This window comes from Vigna umbellata, chromosome 2 (assembly GCF_029865625.1).
Source record: "Vigna umbellata cultivar VRB3 chromosome 2, Vumbellata_1.0, whole genome shotgun sequence".
NCBI classification, from domain to species: domain Eukaryota; kingdom Viridiplantae; phylum Streptophyta; class Magnoliopsida; order Fabales; family Fabaceae; genus Vigna; species Vigna umbellata.
In genome coordinates this window covers 40,788,468-40,809,919 of record NC_142166.1, presented here as the reverse complement: position 1 = coordinate 40,809,919, position 21,452 = coordinate 40,788,468, and the positions used below count along the sequence as shown (strand labels likewise).

The 21,452-nt window shown below is 40.1% G+C and overlaps 2 protein-coding genes and 1 long non-coding RNA gene across 5 annotated transcripts; all 3 read left to right on the top strand.

Moving 5' to 3' along the window:
• The first annotated feature begins 7,071 nt into the window (after positions 1–7,071).
• On the top strand, positions 7,072–9,992 carry LOC148204006 (uncharacterized). The gene is made up of 6 exons (XM_088107827.1): positions 7,072–7,231; positions 7,289–8,128; positions 8,438–8,799; positions 8,995–9,035; positions 9,120–9,731; positions 9,899–9,992. Exons 1-6 carry the CDS (start codon positions 7,072–7,074, stop codon positions 9,990–9,992), a joined length of 2,109 nt encoding a protein of 702 aa, XP_087963953.1.
• A 4,373-nt stretch (positions 9,993–14,365) lies between these two features.
• On the top strand, positions 14,366–15,024 carry LOC148204005 (zinc finger CCCH domain-containing protein 25-like). 3 transcript variants are annotated; one of them, XM_088106822.1, is made up of 3 exons: positions 14,366–14,594; positions 14,685–14,794; positions 14,901–15,024. In XM_088106822.1, the coding sequence occupies exons 1-3, from the start codon at positions 14,422–14,424 to the stop codon at positions 14,984–14,986; spliced, it is 369 nt and encodes a 122-aa protein (XP_087962948.1). In that variant the 5' UTR covers positions 14,366–14,421; the 3' UTR covers positions 14,987–15,024. The 3 variants fall into 3 exon arrangements, with proteins under 3 accessions (XP_087962948.1, XP_087962947.1, XP_087962949.1); XM_088106821.1 differs by having other exon boundaries at positions 14,366–14,569; positions 14,890–15,015; XM_088106823.1 differs by having other exon boundaries at positions 14,890–14,998.
• Positions 15,025–19,559: 4,535 nt separating this feature from the next.
• On the top strand, positions 19,560–20,594 carry LOC148204004 (uncharacterized). The gene is made up of 2 exons (XR_015784346.1): positions 19,560–20,055; positions 20,307–20,594. It is a non-coding gene; the product is annotated as an uncharacterized LOC148204004 (long non-coding RNA).
• Positions 20,595–21,452: the final 858 nt, after the last annotated feature.

Here is a 21,452-nt window from a genome sequence, read left to right as displayed (position 1 = left end):
CTTCTCTTCTTGACGTATGTTGTGAAAGTATAATAGTTGGTTGCATGTATGATGGGTTGGGTTACAACCTTTGAGGTAGTTATAGAACATGTGTGCATGTGGATCTTCCAAGCAAAGTTATGTAGTTTATTATATATAATATAGGGTTACAAGTGTTTTATGTATGAAAATGGATTGCATGGGACTTGAGTCTCATGGTATTCACGTTGAACAACATGAGTTTCTAGGTTTCTTGGTGTGGTGCAATGGTTTCCTTATTTTCCACGTAGGGAAACATTGTATTTACTGCATTTTAGTGTGGGGTTGTAGCATTTACTAGGGTGCATAAGGGTTTTTATGGTTCATTAGGTGAAGGGTTTTGTTGAACTTTCACGTTAGGCAACACTGGTTACGTCACAAGGTATGGGTCTTTGTAGCCGCACATTTTAGGGGTGGAGGTGGTTGAGTTTCTCAGTCTAACTAAGAGGTGGTTATACTATATGGGTCTAGGTGTAGGTTGGTCGAACATGAGGCATGTAGTTTTGGATTGAGATTATGTTAAAGTGATCATGCATGAGAAGGTTTAGCTTACAGGCTCCATGTACAAATTATTTTGAACTGTGAACATGTAGAGTTAGAGGTATATATATATACACACACACACGAGTATAAATGGAAAGGATACATGGTTTTTTTTTTCTACAGGGTTTCGATAAGGGTGAGGTTAGGTTTGTTATATAAACCAAGTTGTTGAGGTGATCATGCTATGCTACTATGTTGTATAGGACTTCATTAGAACATGCCTTGAGGTGCATTGGAACTATAGGGGTACATTGCATGTCTTTGGGTGGGGTGGCCTAATGCGTTTTTGGTGGTTACGTGCATTTTCCCTAGAGTAGTTAAGTGGGTGTGTTTGATATTATGATAACTTTATGAATTAATGTGGTTTTGGTGTAAGTTAAGTGTTTTAGTGTTATATTTTGTCTTTTTCATTCAAAGGTAGGACTATGTTAACCATATTGTATGTTGTCGTGTGCACACCCGGGGAAGGAGGGGGGGGGGGGGGGGGGGGGTGAGAAGGGGGGGAGGGGTTTAAGTGGTTTGATTGGTTTCTCTGTATGTGGTAAATTTGTAATGGGGAGAACCGCTAGGGATTTCTTTTCCATTTTGAGTTTGTGTGGTAATGTTGGATTGTGTTTTAAGGTTTATCATGGGGTAAAACATGTTGCTAGGGTCCAGGCATGGGAATGAATTTTTAGACATAAGAATTATTGTATGTTATAGTATGCATTGAGTGCACTTTTGGTGTTGCCATATCTCTTATATAAGGGTTGCAACATTTTATTTATCTTACCACGTATTTTCTTTTTATGGGATGAAAATGTGGCTTTGAATGTGTTGTGATGTTTATATGATGAACCATTTTGTGATGTTGGTTGTGTGTAATTGTCGATACTTTGTTTTTTAGGTATTCATTGGTAGTGGAATCGAGAAAGTCTTGCTTTAGTCCGTAGACCGTGTTTTTGTGAACAAGAAATTCCTGTTTTGGTGAATAAATTTTATTTTAGTGATCAGGAAAGTCTTGCTTGGGTGAGTAAACCTTGTTTTAGTGACAAGAAAACCTTGTTTTGGTATGCAAACCCTATTTTAGTAAACAGGATGAGTGGTCGAAGTACAAAAAAGGATATAAGAGTGCTTGGACTGATAGTGTTGGCATGGTTTGTTTGAGTAGAAGTCTGGGTTTGAAAGGATTGAATGAATGGTTTGATTTGATTGTGGTTAGGGTTGTATAAATGTAGAATTTACTTTATAATTGTCGTATTGTGATGTATTACTATTTAATGTTTATTTTGTTAGTTCACCATTGCTTGTTTGTGTTTGTGTGATGATCGTATAACTCTATTTGTTATACGAAAGTAAACAATTTTGCAAATGTTCTAGTTGATGAATAAAACAATGAGTGAGTGTTTGGAGAATTTTCAGGGTTATTAAATGTTTTTCCTTAGTTAATAACATAATATTTTATTATTTCATAACAATTATTTATAAGGATTAGATTTTGAATTTCTTTTAGCTTTTTTTTTCATTATTTTAAGATTTTAATAGACACTTCAATATTTGAAATGGTTGAAATTTAATTTTTTTACAAGTTGAAAAGTTTTATATTTTACTGGTCACATCTTAAATTGGAATGCTACATGTAACACACAAAAATGTAGCTTTAGGACTAGAGTTAGCCATATCATAAAGTATTAAGTTTAAACTATGACAACCACATAATATAAAATGATTAAGATAAATGTCAATATATATTTTTTTTTCATACATTACTGTTTCCTTTTCTTATTAGATATTATCATATCTTGTCCTTTAATGTCATTAATATCAAGTCTAACATTATTTTAATTAATCTATAATATCATTAAAAAGATATTTCCACTTTTATCATCTACTTTTAAAAATTCTAAGAAAATACTCGTTAACTTGTATTAGAGTTGATGAAATATCCACACATCATAATGCAAAAGACATTTTCTTTTGATGACTTATATCTTGAGTACAATTAAGTACGATTAAATAATATTTTGCATCCCTAATTTTTTTTATAATTTCTGTTTTAGTTTCATCCGCTAATAAATTTATTAACTCATTTTGTATATTATAATGGTTGAAAATCAAAAATATCCTTGTTACTAACTACTTCTCTTTTTTTATTATTATTTTTACTCATATCAATTTTGTTATTATCTTACTATTTCAAAAAACACTCACATGTATTTTCATTTTTTTTATATACTTTTAAAATTTTATCCATAGCTCTTTTTTGTGATGCAATTCTTCTTGTGGGTTTTGAATAGCTTGACTCATATTTGTTTAGTTGACACATCTATACATTTTTAAATAAAAAATTATAATATATAAAAAATACTACTAGATATAAGTATTTAAAAAGGAATGAATTAAAGCAATAAAACTTGATTCCAAATTTCAATAAAATAAACTCGATATTTGAGTATCTTGAAAGTCTCTTGCTCTTTTTTAGTAAGTGTTTAATTTAATTTCCAAATTTAAACTTTTTCATAAACTTATTATTTTCAGATTAATAATTAATAGAACAATTAAAAAAGTTTTTTTTTAAGATCAATGTAGTTGATTAGGATTTGGGTAAAAGCTTAATAATATATAAAACTTATTTATACAATGAAAAATTACCATGATATTATTAGAGACACATTATTGCACAAAAGGAAAATAATATTAACTACCTTCTTTTACTACTTGAAATAACTACAAGACGCATGCATATCATATAAGAGATAAGAATAAATTAGTAGTAATGTGTCAAAATGAATATTAAAGTAATGTTAAAAAAGAAAATAGGATCAATGAATAAAATCACTAAATGTGAAGTTATAGACAATGAAAAAAAAAAGAGAGGTAAAAATCAGAATTGATTAGTGTACAGTATAAAATATTAACCGAGTGGTTACCAACAACCAACCGGATATCCAGGTAATCTGTTTATATCTTATTCTGTTTATATTTTATTGGGCTCATATCAGTTTAGGAAAATAATAAATACAAAGCCAGGGCCAAAAGCCAGGTACGTTCCACTTACGCATTATTCACTCTACGCTACTCTCAAATACTCAATAGGGATAACCATTCGCTAAATATTCAACTAAGAGCCGAGGCTCTTCAAATCACACGCCTAACTTGGGCGTCGGAGTACCTTTTGCAGGTACATCCTCCCACGTCAAGAGGAAGACCGATCGGTTTGTGCCAACACCGATCGGCCAATAGCAGGAGTTTGAAAGCGAGCGAGCGGCCCAAACACATCAACAGGTTAGTCTCTCGGTCCCAAAATTATCCACCGAAACAATTAGTAAGAACATATAGAAAGTAAATAATTTGTTTTCCTAAATAAAATTATGATTTATTAAAAACATTATTAACTCATTAAATATGATTTTTTAGTACCAATACAAATTAATCATCACTCATTAAACATGCACATTTTGTTTATTTTTGTAATTTTTTTAAAATCTATCTATTATGATAATATAATAGACTGATTTGCCTACTCCCATAAAAAAACCAATAATTAAGTTAATAAATCTAGTCTCATTTTAAATAATTTTTATTGAAGTTAAGCCAATAATATTAAATAGAAAAAAATTATTTCAATAACTTGAAATTTTTATTTATCATCTTGTACTCAATCTTTAAAAAGTTCGACAAATTCTGTTAGCAACTGTACATTATTTCACATTTTTACCATAACGACATTATCGATCGATTTATCTATGTTTATTTATTTTTAATTTTTAAATTAAATAATTAAATTTTCTATTTTTACGTATTTATTTAATAATTTACTTCAAAATATAAGTTATTTTTAATAGTAAATGTAAGACCCTTGATTTTAGCAAAGATAATTTTCTGACATCCTCACCCTTAATGCACGCCACATCATTACTCAGCCAGTAAAACCCACTACCTAATCTGATCCCCTCCCTCTCTGTCGTACACGGAAAAGCCGCGCCCATCATTTCTCTGAAACATTAAAAACGTACCAAACACTGCATGCACACACGCAACCTGTCGCGGGAGAAGCTTCCCATTTCAGAGTTCGGTGTGCAGGTGTCAACTTGGGAGACGTTCGTCGACCGAACGTGAGTTGACACAACTAGAATTTTTGAAAATTCCCTCTCTCACCTGCACCATTCATCTTCTTCCTCAGAACCCAACTTTTCGTTTTCTCCAACTTCTCTCTAGAAACCTTCACCTTCTCTTTACTGTAACTCATCCTCTTCTTCTCCGATCACGTTTCAGAACCGTAGGAACGTTCCTGGCACCGTGAGCTTCAATCCGAACCGAACAGATCCTAGTTCTGTAACTGGTAAGTCACTCGACTCTGGACGTCGATCTGAACGTTTGTTCTGTAGTACATGCAAACTAAGATTCAGTTGCATGCATGGGTTATAGGTCTGAGTTGTTTCTGATTTCTGGTGTTTTAGATTAAGTGAAAGTTGTCGAGCGAAACCTGAGGGTAGGACGCTGTTAGAGGTCGGACGAAACCTTACTTTTCGGGAGTACACTGCTATTCAGGTAAGGGAAGCTTATTAAATTTAATTCGTATGTTTGTCTTGTATTGTATGAACATTATGTGTGTCGCATGAAGTATGAACTGTGTTATTTGATTGTTGGTATATGATTATAAGTATGAAGTGTATATTGGTTGAGTATGCATGGTCGAACGTTGTTGTACTGCATGAACATGGTATATGTTGGTTGAAATGTATGATATGAGTGATACGTGGGAATATGAAATATACATGCTTAGAAGTAGTGAACGTAAGTGAAACTTGAATATCAAATTCCCTATGATAATGTGTGTCCGACATTAAACGGTTCTCGACCGTTTGGTGTTCCAGTAAACTTCTTGGAATTGGAATACTTTCATTTGGGAAGGATTCTGGTCGAGCATGAGTTATGTAGGTCTTTTACTTAGAGTTCAAAATGAGCAGTGTCGACCTTACACATAGTAATCGTATTGGGTAGTGCTCGGTCTTACACCAAGCGCTCTTACTCTTTCTTGAAAAATCCTTGAAATACAGATCCTTCATCTGTGTCGACCAATAGTGTCGAGCATCCTCGTAATACAGATCATTCATCTGTGTCGACCGTCAATGTCGAGCATCTTCGTAATACAGATCCTTCATCTGTGTCGACCGACAGTGTCGAGCACCCTTGATAATACAGATCATTCATCTGTGTCGACCGACAATGTCGAGCACCCTTCGTAATACAGATCATTCATCTGTGTCGACCGACAGTGTCGAGCACCCTTCTTAATACAGATCATTCATCTGTGTCGACCGACAGTGTCGAGCACCCGTTCTCGGTCGTCCTCGTTACAAAGAGGGCTGAAAGTTCAATATTTACGTACTCGGACTGAAAGACAAAAAAATGAGAATAAAAGTGAAAGGTTTTGAATGATGAACATTATATGAGACGATTAAATGTTTATGATTGTTGTACGAGCGTTCCAGGGAGGAACGACTCACATATGTTGAATGTGGAATTTGGTAAAGTATGACTGTGGGCATGCTAATGCTGGCTGGGTCCATCCTGATATTCCGTGACACTCGTCTTCACGTAGAGGAGAGTGGTTCATGTGTGGGAATGGCAGGAGGTCCTTAGTCCATAAGTTAACATGGGCGACGTAAGAAACGGACTAACCTCGAGTGGCAGCTGTCGAGTGTAATACAGTTACTACACCACTCGGGTGCAAGGACGCCTGTAGCTACACAGATTCATACAGTCCGGACGGTCAGTCTAGTATCAGGAATGGATTTGAGTTAAGGGATTGATTTAATCATATGTTGTGAAATATTTGATATGTTGATGTACTATGAAATGAATGATTTTACTTGAATTAAATTCAATAAGCTTACCCTGTGTTCTCTTCTTTGTGTTGTCGATTGGCTTTGTACGTCCGTCGTGTCCTTGCGATGATCATCCATGTGGATGGGAGCAGATGGAAGTGAGCTGCTGGAAGAGGCGCTGGTAGAAGAAATTTTGGAAGATGCCAATCTGGTTGAAGTAGAGGTTAAGGTCGAGCCCTAGAGTGCTCGACAAGTGGTAGCTGTTAGTAATTTTGTTTAGTCTTAGAATTTGGATACCGTCGGCTACATTACATTTTGTATTTTAAGCCGTTCGACGTGCTGAACCTAGTATCTTCTTGTAAAGACTGCACTGTTTTAATGATTAATGTAATTAATTCTGATTATGGTTATCACTATATTTTGGGATGTTACATTAGTGGTATCAAAGCAGTTTTGTTCTTTTAAAGGACACTGTAGGGTTATGAGTGCACTGTGTTTTTGCTGTGTGCTTTTATATGTTTAATGAGTTATTATTATTTTAACTCTTGGACAGAACTAACGCTCGTTTTTCTCTGTGTTCAGAGAACAAATGGCGCCTAGACTTCCTCCTCCTCCACCACCCAATGGATCGGATACGACCGACAGTGCCAGATTGTTGGAAACCGTGATCGAACGATTGCAACAACAAAATGCTACACTAATGGAGCAGAACGCAGCTGCTTTAAGAAGTCTTGAGGCCGCACGCGAGAACTCCGAAGCTACTCAGCGACAATTAATGGAACTCATTGCCGCCACCAGAGGCACGCCGGGAGCGTCCTCTTCCAACGCTGCCCAACCTGCTGCTGAGTGGAGCTTGGAGAGTTTTCTCCAACATCATCCGGCTAAATTCAGTGGGAAGTGCCTCCCTGATGAGGCAGATCAGTGGCTGAGGGATATAGAGAGGATTTTTAACGCCAAGAGATGTCCAGATGAGAACAGGTTGGCGTACACGGAGTATTTATTGACTGGAGAAGCGAGCCACTGGTGGGCAAGCGCGAGAGCCATTCTGATGGACACTCAACAACCAATCACTTGGGAAGTGTTTAGAAGTAAATTTTATGAAGAATACTTCCCTGACAGCGTTCGGTTTGCAAAAGAGGTGGAATTTCTACAGCTGGTCCAAGGGGGTATGTCAGTTTCAGAATATACAAATAAGTTCAAGCACTTGGTGAGGTTCAATACTATGGCGACAAGTGAGGAGTGGCAGTGCCGAAAGTTTGAAAACGGGCTAAGAAGTGATCTTAAGGTGTTGATATCCAGTTTGTGCATTCGGTCGTTCCCAGCCATGGTGGAGAGAGCCAAGGTGTTAGAGAAAAATATGGCTGAGGTGGAACGACATAAGAAACAACAAGCGTCAAGGGGGCCAGTTCTGTCGAGGCCCAATCTGAACCGGAACAGGACTCCGTACGCTCGTCCTAGTCAACCATCTCATGCAAGCGGATCACAAGCAATCGTTCCTGTCGGACAGTCTGGGCAAGTGAACGTTACTTGTTTCCAGTGTGGAGGACCACACTACCGTTCTTCCTGCCCACAGCTGATGGGAGGTAAATTCTGCACTCGATGTAGAAGAAATGGACATCTGGAGAGTGAATGCAATATGGGCGGACGCGCTGTTATGAGGCCGCCGAACGCTGGAAGGAACCAGCAAGGGAGAGGTGGTCGAGCCCACGCTGTTGGACGTGTGTATGCCATTACTGGAGCGGAAGCAGCGAGTTCAGGTACGCTCATCACCAGTACCTGCTTGATTTATGGAAAGCAATGTTGTGTGTTGTTTGATTCGGGGGCGACACACTCCTTCATCTCGAAGGCGTGCGTTGATAAGTTGGGAATAGCTGAGAGCGAGATGCAGTTTGATATGGTGGTGTCGACCCCAGCAGCTGGTGAGATCAGGACATCTACTGTGTGTGTTAGATGTCCTATTGAGGTAGAAGGGCATAGATACAAGGTGAACCTCATATGTTTGCCTCTAAAAGACTTAGAGGTAATTTTGGGAATGGATTGGCTGAATGCCAATCGCATTCTCATAGATTGTGGAGCGAAGAAATTAATCTTTCCTGGTGAAGTAGAGGAAGTTCTTTCAGTGACGTTCGGTCAGCTGAAGGAAGATATTATGGAAGGCGCCAACTGTTTCCTCATCATGACGCACGAAGACAGTGAAGTTGTGAATGCGAATGAGGAACGATCGTCCAAGGTAGTGGACGAATTCTCTGATGTTTTTCCGGAAGATATCCCTGGACTTCCTCCGGTTCGTGAAATTGAATTCACTATTGACTTGGTGACGACAGCAGCACCTATCTCTGTTCAACCATACCGAATGGCGCCTGCAGAGCTGATTGAACTCAAAAAGCAGATTGAAGAGCTGATGGAGAAGAATTTTATCAGGCCGAGCGTATCACCATGGGGAGCGCCTGTGCTCTTGGTGAAAAAGAAGGATGGCAGCTCTCGGTTATGTATAGACTACAGGCAATTGAACAAGCTGACCATCAAGAATAAGTACCCGCTGCCAAGGATAGATGATTTATTGGATCAACTGCATGGGGCGACGGTGTTTTCTAAGATTGATTTGCGTTCGGGATATCATCAGATCAGGGTGAAGGAGAGCGACATCCAGAAGACTGCTTTCAGGTCTCGTTACGGACACTACGAGTATGTAGTGATGCCGTTTGGTGTGACGAACGTGCCAGCAATCTTCATGGACTACATGAACAGGATATTCCGACCATATCTGGACAAGTTCGTAGTGGTCTTCATTGATGATATCCTGATTTACTCCAAGAGCCATGAAGAGCATGAAGAACACTTGCGGATTGTGCTTGGAGTGTTGAGGGAGAAGAAACTGTACGCCAAGTTATCAAAGTGTGAATTTTGGATGAAGAACGTGCAGTTCTTGGGGCACATTGTGTCAGCTGAAGGAATCTCTGTGGACCCGGCAAAGGTACGAGCAGTTATGGAATGGGAAAGTCCGCGTTCGGTCACGGAAGTAAGGAGTTTCATTGGTCTCGCGGGCTACTATCGACGCTTCATTGAAGGATTTTCTAAGATAGTAGCGCCACTTACACAGCTTACCAGGAAGGACCAACCATTCGCGTGGACTGATTTGTGTGAAGAGCGTTTTCAGGAGTTGAAGAATAAGTTGACGAGCACTCCAGTACTAATCATTCCGGACACGTCCAAGCCCTTTGAAGTATACTGTGACGCGTCCCATCAAGGGTTGGGCTGTGTGCTGATGCAAGAGAGACGAGCAGTGGCGTACGCCTCTCGACAACTAAAAATTCACGAGAAGAATTACCCCACACACGACTTAGAGTTGGCAGCAGTCGTGTTTGCACTGAAGATTTGGAGGCATTTCTTGTATGGATCCACGTTCCAAGTTTTCAGTGATCACAAGAGTCTCAAGTACCTCTTTGATCAGAAGGAGTTGAATATGAGGCAGAGGAGGTGGCTTGAGTTCTTGAAGGATTATGATTTCGAGCTACTCTACCATCCAGGAAAGGCGAACGTGGTAGCGGACGCTCTAAGCAGAAAAGTGGTGCATGTGTCGTCCATGATGGTGCGCGAGCTGAGTTTGGTGGAAAGCTTTAGAGATCTAAGGTTACAATTTGAGTTGGAGTCGAACAGTATCAAGTGTTGTAACCTTAGAATATCCAGCGACGTGTTTGAGCGGATCAGAACGAAGCAACGAGAGGATGAAGAGTTAGTGAAGATATTTGATACCCTCGGTACGGATCAGGCCAAAGAGTTTAATACTGGAACGGACGGTTTCTTACGTTATAACGGCCGGACGTGCATTCCGAATGATGGAGATCTGAAGAGAATTATTCTGGAGGAAGGTCATCACAGCCGTCTTAGCATGCATCCTGGCATGACCAAGATGTATCAAGACCTCCGGAAATCATTTTGGTGGCCTGGAATGAAGAGTGATGTCGCTCGTTTTGTGGCATCATGTTTAACTTGCCAGCGTGCAAAGGCTGAACACCAACGACCAGGCGGCTTACTTCAGCAGCTGGAGATTCCCGAATGGAAGTGGGATAGCATATCCATGGACTTCGTGACTCACCTACCACGTACGATCAGAAATCATGATTCAATTTGGGTGATCGTGGATCGACTGACGAAGAGCGCCCATTTCCTGGCAGTAAATTTGAAGATGTCGATGACCAATCTGGCCAAGCTCTACATTCAGGAAATTGTTCGTCTGCATGGAGTGCCGTCGAGCATAATTTCTGACCGAGACACGAGATTCACATCTCGGTTTTGGCAATCGTTACAAGGCGAGTTGGGAAGCAAACTGCAGATGAGTTCAGCTTATCACCCTCAGACGGACGGCCAGTCCGAACGGACCATCCAGACACTTGAAGACTTACTGAGGACGTGTGTCCTAGATCACTTAGGCGCCTGGGATGAGGTCCTGCCGCTAGTGGAGTTCACGTACAACAACAGTTTCCAGGCGAGCATTGGAATGGCACCGTTTGAAGCTCTTTATGGGAGAAAATGTCGAACGCCACTTTGTTGGTTCAAGGAAGGAGAGAATGTGCTAACTGGACCCGAACTTATCCAACAGACGACAGAAAAAGTGAAGTTAATCCAGGAGAGGTTGAAAACGTCGAGGAGCAGGCAGAAGTCCTATGCCGACAAGAGAAGAAGACCGTTAGAGTTCCAAGCTGGCGATCACGTATTCCTTAGACTGAATCCAACCACGGGAGTCGGCAGAGCTATGCGACCAAAGAAATTATCCCCGAAGTTCGTCGGACCCTATCAAATTCTGAGGAAAATCGGACCAGTAGCTTACGAACTTGCACTACCGCCTCAACTGTCGAACCTCCATCCTGTCTTCCACGTTTCCCAACTCCGGAAGTATATAGCTAATCCTTCTCATGTGTTGGAGTTGGAAAACGTCCAATTGCGCCCAGACCGAACACTGGAGTTACAACCAGTACGTGTGGAAGACAGTCGCACCAGGCTACACAAAGGAAAGGACGTTCGCTTGGTGAAGGTAGTGTGGGACGCTAAAACCGGTGACTCAACGTGGGAAGTGGAGAGCGCCATGAAGGACTTGTACCCGCACTTGTTTACGGGTAAGTTTTAATTTTCGAGGACGAAAATTTTTGTAGTTAGGGAGAATGTAAGACCCTTGATTTTAGCAAAGATAATTTTCTGACATCCTCACCCTTAATGCACGCCACATCATTACTCAGCCAGTAAAACCCACTACCTAATCTGATCCCCTCCCTCTCTGTCGTACACGGAAAAGCCGCGCCCATCATTTCTCTGAAACATTAAAAACGTACCAAACACTGCATGCACACACGCAACCTGTCGCGGGAGAAGCTTCCCATTTCAGAGTTCGGTGTGCAGGTGTCAACTTGGGAGACGTTCGTCGACTGAACGTGAGTTGACACAACTAGAATTTTTGAAAATTCCCTCTCTCACCTGCACCATTCATCTTCTTCCTCAGAACCCAACTTTTCGTTTTCTCCAACTTCTCTCTAGAAACCTTCACCTTCTCTTTACTGTAACTCATCCTCTTCTTCTCCGATCACGTTTCAGAACCGTAGGAACGTTCCTGGCACCGTGAGCTTCAATCCGAACCGAACAGATCCTAGTTCTTTAACCGGTAAGTCACTCGACTCTGGACGTCGATCTGAACGTTTGTTCTGTAGTACATGCAAACTAAGATTCAGTTGCATGCATGGGTTATAGGTCTGAGTTGTTTCTGATTTCTGGTGTTTTAGATTAAGTGAAAGTTGTCGAGCGAAACCTGAGGGTAGGACGCTGTTAGAGGTCGGACGAAACCTTACTTTTCGGGAGTACACTGCTATTCAGGTAAGGGAAGCTTATTAAATTTAATTCGTATGTTTGTCTTGTATTGTATGAACATTATGTGTGTCGCATGAAGTATGAACTGTGTTATTTGATTGTTGGTATATGATTATAAGTATGAAGTGTATATTGGTTGAGTATGCATGGTCGAACGTTGTTGTACTGCATGAACATGGTATATGTTGGTTGAAATGTATGATATGAGTGATACGTGGGAATATGAAATATACATGCTTAGAAGTAGTGAACGTAAGTGAAACTTGAATATCAAATTCCCTATGATAATGTGTGTCCGACATTAAACGGTTCTCGACCGTTTGGTGTTCCAGTAAACTTCTTGGAATTGGAATACTTTCATTTGGGAAGGATTCTGGTCGAGCATGAGTTATGTAGGTCTTTTACTTAGAGTTCAAAATGAGCAGTGTCGACCTTACACATAGTAATCGTATTGGGTAGTGCTCGGTCTTACACCAAGCGCTCTTACTCTTTCTTGAAAAATCCTTGAAATACAGATCCTTCATCTGTGTCGACCAATAGTGTCGAGCATCCTCGTAATACAGATCATTCATCTGTGTCGACCGTCAATGTCGAGCATCTTCGTAATACAGATCCTTCATCTGTGTCGACCGACAGTGTCGAGCACCCTTGATAATACAGATCATTCATCTGTGTCGACCGACAATGTCGAGCACCCTTCGTAATACAGATCATTCATCTGTGTCGACCGACAGTGTCGAGCACCCTTCTTAATACAGATCATTCATCTGTGTCGACCGACAGTGTCGAGCACCCGTTCTCGGTCGTCCTCGTTACAAAGAGGGCTGAAAGTTCAATATTTACGTACTCGGACTGAAAGACAAAAAAATGAGAATAAAAGTGAAAGGTTTTGAATGATGAACATTATATGAGACGATTAAATGTTTATGATTGTTGTACGAGCGTTCCAGGGAGGAACGACTCACATATGTTGAATGTGGAATTTGGTAAAGTATGACTGTGGGCATGCTAATGCTGGCTTGGTCCATCCTGATATTCCGTGACACTCGTCTTCACGTAGAGGAGAGTGGTTCATGTGTGGGAATGGCAGGAGGTCCTTAGTCCATAAGTTAACATGGGCGACGTAAGAAACGGACTAACCTCGAGTGGCAGCTGTCGAGTGTAATACAGTTACTACACCACTCGGGTGCAAGGACGCCTGTAGCTACACAGATTCATACAGTCCGGACGGTCAGTCTAGTATCAGGAATGGATTTGAGTTAAGGGATTGATTTAATCATATGTTGTGAAATATTTGATATGTTGATGTACTATGAAATGAATGATTTTACTTGAATTAAATTCAATAAGCTTACCCTGTGTTCTCTTCTTTGTGTTGTCGATTGGCTTTGTACGTCCGTCGTGTCCTTGCGATGATCATCCATGTGGATGGGAGCAGATGGAAGTGAGCTGCTGGAAGAGGCGCTGGTAGAAGAAATTTTGGAAGATGCCAATCTGGTTGAAGTAGAGGTTAAGGTCGAGCCCTAGAGTGCTCGACAAGTGGTAGCTGTTAGTAATTTTGTTTAGTCTTAGAATTTGGATACCGTCGGCTACATTACATTTTGTATTTTAAGCCGTTCGACGTGCTGAACCTAGTATCTTCTTGTAAAGACTGCACTGTTTTAATGATTAATGTAATTAATTCTGATTATGGTTATCACTATATTTTGGGATGTTACAGTAAATCTTATTTAATTCTTAAACAAGTGACTTTCGTAAAACTATTTATTTTAGAAAAAAATTATTTATGAAATGTCTAAAATTATTACTAGAATAAATGTGAAAGCAAAAAAGTTATTTACCAAAGAATAAAAGAAGTACATAAGTTTTTAGTTTCTATATTTTTAAAATTAGAAATATTCTAAACTTGATATATTTTAATTTAGAAAAAATATAATTTGTTGAGTTAATTTGTTTTTTTACATTAGAGGAAAGTTTGACCAAATGCAGTTGTAGTTGTAAAGTTTAAAATTTGATCAAATAAATTACATTAAAATGAGACAGAAGGTAAATTTGAATTTTATGTGTGGAAGGGAATAAATCCGTATTTAGTCCAAATGCAGAAAAAAATAGAACCTTTGAGTCAAAAACTTGTTTACCCTAACCCCCAATTTCCCTCTTTCTCTGTTTGCACTGCTTCGTTTTGAGCAGAGAGATGAACCCTTTAACACTGGTGAAGCGCACTCAGAATATCAACGCCAGAGAAGCTGCACTCGGAATTGGCGAACAAGCTTCGTGGCACGCCAAGTACAAAGATTCCGCTTACGTATTCGTCGGTGGCATTCCCTTCGATCTCACCGAAGGTGACCTGCTCGCCGTTTTTGCTCAGTATTTCGCTTCCCTTTTCCATTTCAATTCATCAACTCTTTTTATTTTCTTTTTCTTTTAAATCTGAATGATATTTTTTTTATTAGTCAGATATGGGGAGGTTGTTGATGTTAATCTCGTTAGAGACAAGGGCACCGGAAAATCAAAGGGTTTTGCGTTTCTTGCGTATGAGGATCAAAGGAGCACAAATCTTGCTGTGGGTGGGTCTCTATTTTCTTTATTTTTTAATGGACACAATGGTGAATTTCGTTGTGATGTTTATTTGTGTAACTCGGATAATTTAAATGGGGCTCAGATTATGGGTAGAATTATTAGGGTGGACCATGTTGACAAGTACAAGAAGAAAGAGGAAGAAGACGAGGAGACAGAGCGGCAGAAGAGGGAGGACTTAAGATTGAAACTGTAAAATAATTCTAGAGGGCTTGATTGATCCCTCTCACAATCTTCTATTTATAAGAATAAATTGATATACAAGTACATGATAAATAGGGTAACCCTAGACACAATATAATCATGATAAATAGGGTAATCCTAGACATAATATAATCATGATAAATAGGGTAACCCTTGACACACTATAATGATGATAAAATAGGATAAATATCCTAACACTCTCCCTCAAGCTGGAGCATACAAATTATATGTACCAAGCTTGGAACAAATAAACTCAATCCGAGGACCCCTTAATGACTTGGTCAATACATCTGCGAGTTGATCGTTTGACCCAATAAACTCAGTACATATTTCTTTGGTCAACAACTTTTCACGAACAAAATGACAATCAATTTCTATATGTTTAGTCCTCTCGTGAAACACTGGATTTGATGCAATGTGGAGAGCAGCTTGATTGTCGCAATACATCTTCATAGTATGGATGTCACAAAATTTAATCTCTTGAAGGAATTGTTTCACCCATATAAGTTCACATGTTAGTGATGCCATTGCCCTATACTCGGCTTCCGCGGTTGATCGAGCTACTACATTCTGTTTCTTACTTTTCCATGAAATAATGTTTCCTCCCAGAAAAACACAATATCCTGTTGTAGACCGTCTATCAATAGGTGAACCTGCCCAATCTGCATCACAATACCCAGAGACATGAATGCTTCCTTTATCTTCATATAACAATCCTTGCCCGGGAGCCTTCTTTACATACCTTAGAATGCGAATGAGAGCATTCCAATGGTCAACACATGGAGCCTGCATGAACTGACTAACCACTCCAACTGCAAAGGATAGATCTGGCCTTGTAATATTGAGATAAATCAGTTTGCCAACCAGCCTCCTATACCTCTCTGGATTGGAGAATAATTCACCTTCTTCTGTCCTTAATTTCTGGTTTAGGTCCATGGGACTGTCTACCGGTCTATAATCAATCATGCCTGTTTCTTGTAATATATCAAGAGCATACTTCCTTTGGGAGATTACAACTCCATCTTTTGATTGCGCTACTTCAATGCCTAAGAAGTATTTGAGACTTCCAAGATCCTTGGTTTGAAAATGTCTACACAAGTACTCTTTTAGTTGAGATATTCCAACCGCATCATTTCCTGTAATGACAATATCATCAACATATACTATTAAGTAAACACATTTCCCGAGAGAAGAATGACAATAAAAAACTGAATGGTCTGCTTCACTGCGTTTTAGCCCAAATTTTTGAACAATGGAGCTAAACTTTCCAAACCAAGCACGTGGGGATTGCTTGAGGCCATATAGAGATCGATGCAATTTGCATACCATACCAGACTCCCCCTGAGCAACAAACCCAGGAGGTTGCTCCATATAAACTTCTTCCTCGAGATCACCATGTAGGAAGGCATTCTTGATATCCAATTGATGAAGTGGCCAGTGACGAATGGCTGCCATGGCAAAGAAGAGACGAATAGTAGTCATCTTGGCTACAGGAGAGAAAGTGTCACAATAATCAAGATCATAAACCTGAGTGTAACCTTTTGCAACAAGTCGGGCTTTGAGCCGATCAATTTCACCATCAGGGCCAACTTTAACTGCATACACCCATCGACAACCAACCGCCTTTTTGCCTGGGGGAAGGGGCACCAGCTCCCAAGTATTACTGTGGTCAAGAGCCTGCATTTCTGTAATCATAGCTTGTCGCCATCCAGGATGATCAAGTGCTTCTTTCACATTCTTGGGTATAACAACAGAGGACACTGAGGATAAAAGAGAAAAATAGGAGGGCGACAATCGATGATAGCTTAGAAAATTATAAATGGGATGAGGGTTCCGAGTGGAACGAGTACCTTTTCTGAGGGCAATAGGCCATGCTGAATCATTTGCACCAGGAGGCGTGGGAGGAGGTGACGAGGGAGAAGAATCTGAAGTAGGAGATTCACCATTGTCTTGGGGAGGTGGACTATCCATTGGGGCCCTGTGTGGGATGATCTCAATATGTGGAGAAACAGGTGTAGAAGGATTGTGATCAAGACTTGGAATGACAGAGACAGTGGAGCTATTTGACTCAACCATTGGAATAGGAAGGACCTGCTTGAGGATAGAAACATCTTGAACAGATGGAGAGAAGTAAGGAGTCTGTTCAAAGAATGTGACATTGGCAGACATGTAATACTTCTTAGTTTCAGGAGAGTAACACCGATATCCTTTTTGAAGTCGAGAATAGCCTAAAAAGACACATTTGAGAGCGCGAGCGGAGAGTTTGTCTAGACCTGGAGACATGTCATGAACAAAACATACACAGCCAAACACTCGGGGAGATGTATGAAAGAGAGGATCATTAGGAAACAAAATGGAGAAAGGGACTTTATTATCAAGAGAGGAGGAGGGCATCCTATTAATAAGATAACATGCAGTTAAGATGGCATCCCCCCAGTGATGGACAGGAATATGGGCACCAAGCAAAAGGGTACGAGCAGTTTCAACCAAGTGTCTATTTTTTCGTTCTGCTATACCATTTTGCTGTGGTGTATGAGGACAAGTAGACTAATGTAAGATACCATGGGAACTCAAGATGGCAGAAAAGGAGGATGAGAAATACTCTTTTGCATTATCACTTCTTAATATTTTGATTACTTGACCAAATTGATTCTTGATTTCATTCAAAAAGGATGTAAAGATAACTAACAATTCAGAACGATTTTTCATAAGATAAACCCAAGTACATCTTGAATATTCATCAATAAAGGTAACAAAATATCTAAACCAAAAGAGGAGATACGACTAGGTCCCCATATATCAGAATGGATGATGGAAAAACTAGAATTACATATTGATTGAGACCTTTTAGGAAAGGAAGATCTAACATGTTTTCCTAATTGACATGACTCACATTCTAAGGTTTGGAGACCACTAAGTTCAGGACACATCTTTTTTAATTTGGACAAATGAGGATGGCCAAGTCGATCATGTAGCACTTTAGGATTAGGAGTAGCAACACAAGACACCCTTGGACGAGATCCAAAATGGTATAATCCGCCAGCTTCATATCCTTCTCCAATCTGTCTCCCCGAACCACGCTCCTGTATAACAAAAGATTTATGATCAAAGGTTATTGAACAATTTAACATTTTAGTCAACTGGCTTAAAGAAATTAAATTAAAAGGACAATTAGGGACAAAAAGGACTGAGTGGAGATTGAGGGAGGGAGACAAAGAAACATGACCGACTCCTTTGGAAGAAGTTTTAGATCCATTTGCAAGGGTTATGAAATGAGGTTTTTCTCGAAAGGAAATAGATGAGAACAAAGAGGTATTACCAGAAATGTGATCAGAAGCACCTAAGTCAATTACCCATGAATTTTGACATTCCATAGATTGAGAAACGCAGGCTGTTGATGTATTGGGAGATTGAGATGGTTGTGCCAAGCTGTTAGACTTTAACCTTAAATACTCTTGATATTCATCCTCAGAAAACATAGAAGTGGAGGTTTCAGATTTCGAAGTGGAAGTTTCAGTCTTCGAAATATTGGCAGTTTTGGAAGGAAAACCATGTAAGGAGTAGCAATTCTCTTGAGTATGACCCATCCTTTTACAATATGTGCATTGAGTACGTCCTCGACCTCCTCGTCCTCCTCCTCTAGTGCCACGTCCTCCTCTTCCTCGTGTGGCAACCATGACAGATGGTTCCACTAGTTCATGCGCTTCATGAGTTTGAGATACTGGGACACGCAGAAGGCGAGTGGTCAATGTTTCCATAGAGGGAACCTCCTGACTAGTTAGAAGTTGATCTCTGAGATGATCAAAATCGGGATGTAGGGCACGAAGGATCAACACCATGTAAAATTTGTCTAGTTTCTTTTTGATATCCTCTAATGGATCTACTTCCAAAAACATCCTAAGTTCTTCAACAGCAGATTGGGCTTCAGCCATGAAGGACACCATATCATGGTCTGCCATTTTAAGAGATGCAAGCTTGTTCGTAGTGTCATAGAGACGTTGAATATCGTTGGCATAAATGCTTTGGGCTTTCTTCCAAAAGGAGTGACAAGTTTTGAAAGCCCTCAAAGATACAAGAAGTTTGGGTTCCACTGATTGCCATAACACGGCACACAACTGGAAATCTGCTTGTTTCCACTGATCAGCTTTTTCAGTAGGCACATGGCTTCCATCTCGCTCAAGGTGGTCATAATGCCCTTGGCCAAGGAACCACATTTCAACGGCAGCAGACCATGATAGATAATTTTTTCCATTTAGCTTCTCGGAGGTAATTGATGGACTTCCAGAGAAGGAAAGAGTACTGCCAGACGCCATTTCTGAAGAAGACGAATAATACTAATGAGGAACAAGAAAACCCTAAGGGTTTAGACGAAGGAAACTGTGACAGTGATGGACGACGGTGGCCGGCGGCGACGGTGGCCGGACGGTGGCCGACGACGGGCGACGGTGGCCGGCGGCGGTGGCCGGACGGTGGCCGGCGACGGACAACGGTGGCCGACGGTTGACGGTGGCCGGCGGCGGGCAGCGGCGGACAGTGGCGGGCGATGAAGAACTGTGGCGCCGGACAGATATATATTACGAGACAGAAACCAGAGCGGGATCGACCCGCTCTGATACCAACTTAAGATTGAAACTGTAAAATAATTCTAGAGGGCTTGATTGATCCCTCTCACAATCTTCTATTTATAAGAATAAATTGATATACAAGTACATGATAAATAGGGTAACCCTAGACACAATATAATCATGATAAATAGGGTAATCCTAGACATAATATAATCATGATAAATAGGGTAACCCTTGACACACTATAATGATGATAAAATAGGATAAATATCCTAACAGGAGGCACGGGGCGTTTGTCGTGCGTTTCAAAGGGGTGATTGTACTCGTGGAGCTAGCTGCAAGTTTTCTCATGATGAGCAAGTAAGATAACTGTTTTATGACAATGTTTGAGAAATGCTGCAAGTTTTCTGATGATGAACAAGTAAGATAACTGTTGTATGATGATGTTAGAATAATGTTGCAAGTTTTCTCATGATGAGCAAGTAAGATAACTGTTATATGATAATGTCAGAGTAATTTGTTTTTCTTTTTCTTTTTATGCTATGTTTTAGATATGTGGATGATAGCTCTGTTAACTCAGTGAAAACTTGGAGTTAAGGTCTATATTTTGTAAATTAAATTTTAGTATTCGTATGCAGTGCCTTTTGACTTATTGGAATTAGATTTTTATTGGTCTATGACACTTTGATATTGTTGGTTACTGTTAAGTTTCACTTGCGTGTTTATTCATTAGGAGCAGGTTGTGTTCAAGGGGTTGAGGATTTTGAATGTCTTGCAACGGATACTTAGGTCTATGGTTAGGAGCTTTACGGTAAAGGGTTTTGGCGTTGATATCAAATGTCTTGTATAGGAAGCATGATAGTTCTCCCGATCTCAAAGTTAAGAAGGATGCATTTGATTTGGCCATTAGTTGTTACTTATCATATTGCCAATCAGATTTGGATTGCTTTGGTTTTGGAAGCATGAAAATTGACACTGTAAAATTCTCTCAACAGAAATATCATATGATAATTGACAAACATTCCTTGGTTCTAGCCTAAAATATGTACAAACCCATGACGAAAAAATATAACAGAAGCATAACAGAACCAGTGTTTATACAATTTAGCAAAATTCAAATGATTTATTTTTAGAAAAAAAAGTGATGCATTCCTAAAAGGCTTCCTGATAGATCTCTTTCTACATCTTTAATTGTTTGTAGAAGTTTCCAATGAAGGCCTCAGCTTTGGCAAATAACAGCTTGCTCCCCCAACTCATGAGGGGTCACCCCACACTCCTTGGACTCACATCACATCACCAGCCACCCTCTCCCACCATTGGAACACCTGCACCAGCCTCAGACAGGTGCAGAAGTGCCTAAAAGTCACTTTGTTTGCCAATGGTGACCTGTGTTCATCTGACTGAGTACCTGTGTTGGACTTTCTGTACAAATTGGCAATTTCTCTCGGATAATCGTTTACAGGGGTGCTGTAAACGATTACCACAGCCCTTTTTGAACACTCTCACTCATTCCTTGCACAGGTTGCTCCACCAACTCATGAGGGGTCTCCCCACCCTCCTTGGACTCACATCACATCACCAGCCACCCTCTCCCACCATTGGAACACCTGCACCAGCCTAAGACAGGTGCAGAAGTGCCTAAAAGTCACTTTTTTTTGCCAATGGTGACCTGTGTTCATCTGACTGAGTACCTGTGTTGGACTTTCTGTACAAATTGGCAATTTCTCTCGGGTAATCGTTTACAGGGGTGCTATAAACGATTACAAGAGCCCTTTTTGAACACTCTCACTCATTCCTTGCACAGGTTGCTCCACCAACTCATGAGGGGTCTCCCCACCCTCCTTGGACTCACATCACATCACCAGCCACCCTCTCCCAC